General features: G+C 40.6%; 1 protein-coding gene across 2 annotated transcripts in view; it reads left to right on the forward strand.

Moving 5' to 3' along the window:
* nacc1b (nucleus accumbens associated 1, BEN and BTB (POZ) domain containing b) overlaps positions 1 to 7,042 on the forward strand; it is a 27,368-nt gene that overhangs the window by 10,812 nt on the left and 9,514 nt on the right. For both annotated transcript variants that reach the window (XM_008424599.2, XM_008424523.2), the window contains exons 2-5: positions 3,712 to 3,862; positions 4,736 to 4,978; positions 5,741 to 5,962; positions 6,395 to 6,848. In XM_008424599.2, coding sequence (XP_008422821.1) covers positions 3,737 to 3,862; positions 4,736 to 4,978; positions 5,741 to 5,962; positions 6,395 to 6,848 — 1,045 coding nt within the window. In that variant the 5' untranslated portion in view covers positions 3,712 to 3,736. The remainder of the gene's footprint in view (positions 1 to 3,711; positions 3,863 to 4,735; positions 4,979 to 5,740; positions 5,963 to 6,394; positions 6,849 to 7,042) is intronic.

Below are 7,042 nucleotides of genomic sequence, written 5' to 3' on the forward strand. Positions count from 1 at the left end.
ATTGCTCACATTGAGGATCCAAATGTCTTCTGGAAGAAACTTTTATGGTCACGCAAAACAGACTGGGTTATTTGGCCACAATGACAATAGGCATGTTTGGAGGAGACAAAATTAATATTTTCACACCTAAGAAATCTGAAATTAGCTKCCACCATCGTAGCATCATAGCGAGGGTCTGTTTCTCTGCCAGTGCTAATGGTGCATTGCATGAATTCTTTAACTTTCCATCAAATTGACAGCGAGGCAGTTAAAACTAAGGACACAGTTGGAATGGGACAATATTCCCAAACACATCAAAACTGGTTTTGGAACTAATTAAGCACTCTAACATTAAGCTTCTGGACTGGGCCTGACCTCAGGCATATTAAAAATGTTTAGACTTTGTCTCAAAGCCAGCTCTGTGCCAGGAAATCAGCCAACTTAAACGAACTCTATTAATTTGATTAGACAAGTGGTCAAACCCACATCTAGAATGAGGGGCAGGACCTTGCTTAGAGTTGGAGAAAGTGTATGGTTTCTTTARRTCTTGCTTGGAAACGTTAATCAAATGCTTCCATGGGACKATGAGACCCTTTGTGGGTAATGAGAGAAAAATCCAATATAGATTCAAACTTCCTTTTTAAAAAGAAACCTTTAAATTTGAAATTTCRTAGATGATCCGAAACATTTAACCACAGCAAAAATCGTAAAACTAGAAGAAATGTCCAGATATTATCAATGAAGAAATATCTCCCACAGCTTCCTTATCTCCTATATCTGATACAGCTCTCTTCCCATTCTGAATCGTTCTTTTACTGTTATTTTTTTCTGTTTGTTTAGTTTGATCATTTGTAATGTGTCTGTCTCTAGAGGTTTTATGTCTGTCCATCTGTAGTAAACTGAAGCTATTATCTTCGGACCATAAACAGAAACAATCTGGAGTCAGCGTGCAACTTCAGTTATTACAACCAGAAACTTTTAGACCTGATTTTAGATCAGGTCTAAAATCTGGGAATAGTGATGGACTCAGACCTGAACCTTCAACAACACATAAAGACTATTACAAAGTCATCCTTCTATCACCTTAAGGCCATTTCTAGGATTGAAGGACTAATGTCGCAGCCAGATCTAGAAACGCAAAGATTATAGGAACAAAACACATTAGAGATTTAAATCAATCTTTCACACAACTCAGATCTTCTRGTTGAAATTTACTTTGCATCCCCAGAATCAAAAACAAACATGGAGAAGCAGTGTTCAGTTTTATCTGAAACAAACTTCAAGAAAAATGCAAAACTGCCAAAACACAGAGTTCTTTTAAATCACGGCAAATAAAAAAAAAGAAAAAAAATCCACCAGTTTAAAGCTGCTTTTGATTAAAAATAACTGGAACATTGATTAATTGTCATATGTACTGCAACTTTTTATTACTTCTCTTTGTTTTGTCTGAAACATAATGCTTTTTTTGTTTGTTCATTGCGTTATGTTTTAATTGTGTAAAGCTCTTTGTTACTGAATTGTTCTACACAAATAAACTTTTCTCGATTAGCTTCTTATCATCATTAAGTTAGTCCTTTTCCAGTCAGACTCCAATTTGGTGTAGAAGCTCAGACAATAAGTTGTGAAAATTGTGAATTTCAGTTAGCAGGTCTCGTCATCGCCACTTGCCGGAAATACAAGATCTGAATGAATCTGTGAAGCCTGCTGTTTAGGTTGCCGGGTTTTATCCGAGTGTGTTTTGCTCCCAGCGGAAGAGAATGGCTAATCAGTTAAATATTATTACAGATTAGTGGGATGTTTGGGGTTGGAGCGGGGTCMGATAGAATGCATCATTGCTGTGCTCCAAATACTCGCTGGTGTCTGCCGAACTTGGCCTGCATCCATTGCTTTTAGGCCACAATCTTCCATATGACGTATTTGTTCAGTGGCGTTGCGACTCACCTTTACGTTCCCAGCGGTTTACTTCTGTTCCCAGCTACAGTTTATATGTGCTGCGCATTTATAAACAAAAATACAGTCCATTTTAAAGTGACGCTTTAATGATGGATATATTATTTGCTGGGAGATCTATGGTTTCCTTCCTTTTGATCAGAGACCCTTTTGTTCTGTGGTGAAGTGAAATAGACAAGTTATGTAAGCAGTTTTTGTTCTTTGCTTAGAAGAACTGACAAAATAAATGTCAAAGTAGGGCAAAACCGCCAAACAGTTCTATAAAGTGAATCAGATGTAAGGAAACRGGGTTAGGATAAAGATAAGGGCTTATATAACTGGCCCAGTTGCCTCCAAATTCTCTTTTATTTAGAAGCTAGACTTGAATCAAAGCTGTTTACCAAATTTTTAATTCATTAATCTTTGTGCACGTAAGCAACCCTTTCTCTTTATCTCAAGTTGTCTTGCTCTCTTCATTTCCATCTGCTCGTCATTTTGCTCTACTTTTCATCTCTGAAGATTTCTTTTATTGCTTTGTCTTTTTTACCGCCTCGTCTACTCTTTGCATTTGTTTTGCTTCCTCATTTAGCCACTCCTAACCCTTCCCTTGGTAATCTATCTACAACATGCCTTTAGCTCCTCCTTCCTCYCTAGTGATAGCCCACATGCGATTTGACAGGAGTTTAGCCAATATTAGCATTTAGCTCATTTTAGCTTTGACATCTTTTCTTCCATATTGAATGGAGCTTGTTACTATAGGTCAACATGCTAGTTATATCATGTATGCTAACTGTAGTAATTTAGAAAATAAGAGCATGTTTGCTGATTTTGATATTAAAGCTACACCTAAAATACTGAATGTGTTGTGTCTTGCTCAAAAGAAGCCCACTATACACATTAGGCAGGTCTCTTCACTGTCCATTTGTAAAATTTTATCACTTGTCAAAAGACTTTTTGCTTGAATTTAGTCGGCCCAAAATTATTTGATGGTGGCTTGGGCTTCTGTGGCCCATTTAATAARCCAACAATGCTGCACAGAGAAAGCCAAAAGAAAATGTGCGATCCAGTTGTGTTAATCTACTTGTWATAGTCTAAMCAGAGAAGTAGACAGCTCACCTTGTAGACGAAGGAAAGAAGTGAAAGTGCAGATGTCCATCAGACTAACAAGTGCAGTTTGCTCCACTGCTCTGCTCCAATTAATCACACATCTCAGATGATGAGATCTAAAAGCAATTAAATGTCATTATCATTAAAAAAAAAAAGATGGATAACATTAGATAAGGACAGGATTTTTTTGACACCGCTAGTCAAAATAAGTCACACAAATAAGTCTAGTGCAACTACTAAATTTTCTCCACTTGCCACCATGTAGCTTCTCTGTTCTTCTTCTTTATCTTTTTTTTTTTTTTTGAGGATCAACAAATAGCTTATTGGTGTATTCCCACCACCACCTAGTATGAAGTGTGGTTTACCTTCAGAGTTGCACCTCATTGCAGCCCAGGAGGAAAGTCCAGCAGAACAGTAGTATCGGTTTGGGGTATCAGCTTGCTTTTCTGAGTATGAGCACTTGATGCTGGTATCRGCTCGACATCGGTAACGGCATTGGGAAACCACTAGTTTGCTTGTTTTATGTTGGTTTTTTAATATGGTGTCTGTTCAGCACTTTTGCTCATTTTTGCTCTTTTGAAAAGTTCTTACAAATAAAGTTGCCTCAGGTTGGCTCTTACTCCAATAAAATGTGTCTAATTGTTTGCCACATGTACACCCCTGACTTTATTTCTTGCCCCCGACTAAATTTCGCAGACCCTGTGGTCCTGGGCAGAGCGTTATGGCTCAGACGCTGCAGATGGCGATCCCCAACTTTGGCAACAACGTCCTGGAGTGTCTGAACGAACAGCGGCTGCAGGGCCTCTATTGTGACGTCTCTGTGGTCGTCAAGGGGCATGCCTTTAAGGTTAGATTGTATGAAATATTTTATTCTGCAGTATATAAACAGTATTTCTCCATAATTAAAATGTTAAATWGTTRTTTTGTCTAATAACTTTATGTAAAGTTTTGTTGAATTCAATGTCTTTTTGTTTTGCCTTATGAAATATGTGGATTATGAATTAGTTTACATTTTAATTGAATAATTATTTTCAGCTTTCTTTAATGTGGATTTACATACAAAACACTTGAATTTCTCCATATTTTAGTCACATTACAACCTCAAACTTGCATGCATATTCAAATGGGTTRAGATTCAAAATTCAAATCTAATCAGAAAGTTAATAGTCTTTCATCAGATGATGGGTACATATAACAACCTTCCTTCTTTTTAGCAGAAAGAACTACAATAATTGTGATAGGGAAAAAAACAGTTTATTGTTTAACATTTTTACAGATAAGAATTATAAATAATTGCCCATAAAATAAGTAAAATATCCAATGAGTATTTGTCTCAAGCCCCTCCCAAACCACCCATCCTGTGGTGCAAAAAGTGTGTATGCACTATATGCGGTGCATGGGGTGCTGAGCTAGAGTGGGCGCCAAAAAGATGGTGGAAATAGAATAAAATATATTGAAATTTGTAGTTATTACATGACAAAATATCAAACAGTTCTGTGTGTTTTAAAACCATACCTCCTAAACATTAAATTTGATCACCTTAATTGTTTGGCAGGCATTTTGGCAGACAACATATTCGCCATCAGTGGTGTAGTAAATGTGTGATAATCAAATGGATCCAACATTGTTTCCATCAGTCTGTTTATATATTCAGCCTGGATCACTGTGTGGTTTGAACCTTGACGAGCCCCCCACACACCCCACACTGTTTACCCCTCAGGCTCATCGTGCAGTTCTGGCAGCCAGCAGCTCCTACTTCCGGGATCTGTTCAATGCCGGCGGGAAGAGCTCTGTGGTGGAGCTGCCGCCGGCTGTGCAGCCGCAGAGCTTCCAGCAGATTCTGGCCTTCTGCTACACGGGGCGCCTCAGCATGAACATCGGAGACCAGTTTCTGCTGATGTACACCGCCGGCTTCCTCCAGATCCAACAGATAATGGAGAAAGGCACAGAGTTTTTCCTCAAGGTGACTTCAGAGTGAATGAATGAGCTAAGTGTGTGGCAGTTGTGYATGTACGTATTGTCGAGCATGYTCAAAGAAAACTATGTTAGTTACCGTAACTATAATTAATAATTGCAATCCTGACACATGATGCTGTTGTGRCTCAAAAATATCTGAATTATGATAGTGACACTGTARGTAGCAGTRGTGATCTGATCGGGTTTGGAGTACCTCACTACATAGATCTGTATCTTGATCAGAACCTTTTCTCGCCAGCTTGTCATTTAACATTTAACTGGAACAAACATTGCACTGTGCTTAAAGTGAAGTTTGCAAAAGTATGTGGACAGTCTAGAAAAGTCTATAAATGTAGAAATATGCCTGAGGTCTGGATAAGTGTGGAAAGATGGTATACCTACTCCATTGTCTAAAAGTTTCATCCATCTGTCTGACTGTCYCCAAAAGYTGTCCATCATTCTATTCATTCAGAAATTATCCAACCATCTGTCCATCCATCCAAAACTTATATATGTATCATCCATCCAAAAATTACCCACCCATGCATCCATCCACCCATCCATTTTCTCYGTCCATCTGTCTGACTCCAAACATTATTCAGGCAACTGTTCATCTTTTTCTCCCCCATCCCTCCATCATCATTCACAAAAATCATTGTRAAGGTTCTACGAAGGACAAAACTCCTAAAAATGTTGAACTGTTAAACCATAAAGCATAAGATCAACCTACTGTGCATGGATCAAACTTTCATTTTCCCAATCACCTCAGGTCTCTTCCCCAAGCTGTGACTCCCAGGGTCTCCATGCCGAGGAGACTCCGTCCTCCGAGCCCCAGAGTCCAGTCACCCAGACAGTGGGAGGGGTGGGTGTGGGTGTGGCTGCAGCGCCTGTAGGAAGGCCTTCTTCCTGTCTGACGCCTCTTCCCCTGGTATCCAAGGTGAAGACGGAACAAACGGCCACTACKCCTCAGCAAGTCCCTCAGCAGCAGCAGGTACCGTCTGACCAAAGACCTTAAAACTCGCTACATTCTCTTATACTTTGCAGAAAATTATATAAAGGGAAAATGATTGAAGAACTTCAACAGTAAGCGGGTTACAAAGCATTTTTTCAGTGTCCACGGACTGTTTGTGTTGTGATCGTCTTAGTAATTAAATGATTTCTGACACTTACAGTTAGCTTTGGTGTATTCAAAAGTTGAAAAAGCTGTTGAAACTTTAAAGTGCTTTTTCTCAAAGGATCCTACAACAAACCTTCATAACATCAACTGTTAATCTCTTTTATTCACTGCTTGACACCCCACACAACAGACTTTGACATGTCGCTGTTTGTTCCGTTTCCTTGGTAGTCGTGAGCATTTGATGAGCTGCTAAAGCGTCTGGGTGTGATGATAATTAACCGGCTGTACCTCCTTCCTCCCCGGCAGGAGGGCTCACCCTACTCTGTGCTCTGCACCCCCGTGGCCAAGCGGCTGTGGGAGGGGGCCAACCGGGACGGGGGCGGRGGGTCTGGAGGAGGCGGGGGAGGTGGAATGAGGAAGGCTGCACGCTACTCGTCCTCCTCCTCTTCTTCCTCGTCTTGTAACGCAGCGACGCAGGATGCGTCTGGGCGAGGCCCGGTGACCGGTGTTGCGATGGCGGCCGGTGCCGCTTTAGTGGGAGGAGCTGGACTCAACACTAACCACAACAGTAACAACAACAATGTCGGCACCCCCGAAGGCACCAGCCCGGGCACGCTCAGCATGTACACCAGTGACTCGCCAATCAGTTACCACGACGATGAGGAGGAGGACGAGATTGCAGATGAGAGCGCCGAAGAGCAGTACAGACAGATCTGCAACATGTACACCATGTACAGCATGCTGAACGCCGGAGCGGCAGGTGAGGAAATGAGTAGGCCACGTGTTCAGATCGTTTTAAGCTAGCAATTGTAGCATCAACACTCTTCTGTAACGAACCTGTTGCAGAGTGAAAAAGCAGCTAAGTTAGCAATCTTTGGGTGCATTTACACCTCGTTTTGCTCTGGTTCGTTTGCCTGGAAAGTTCGGTTTGTTTTGAGAGTTTTGATCTGATTT

This window comes from Poecilia reticulata, linkage group LG1, assembly GCF_000633615.1.
Source record: "Poecilia reticulata strain Guanapo linkage group LG1, Guppy_female_1.0+MT, whole genome shotgun sequence".
Lineage (NCBI taxonomy): Eukaryota > Metazoa > Chordata > Actinopteri > Cyprinodontiformes > Poeciliidae > Poecilia > Poecilia reticulata.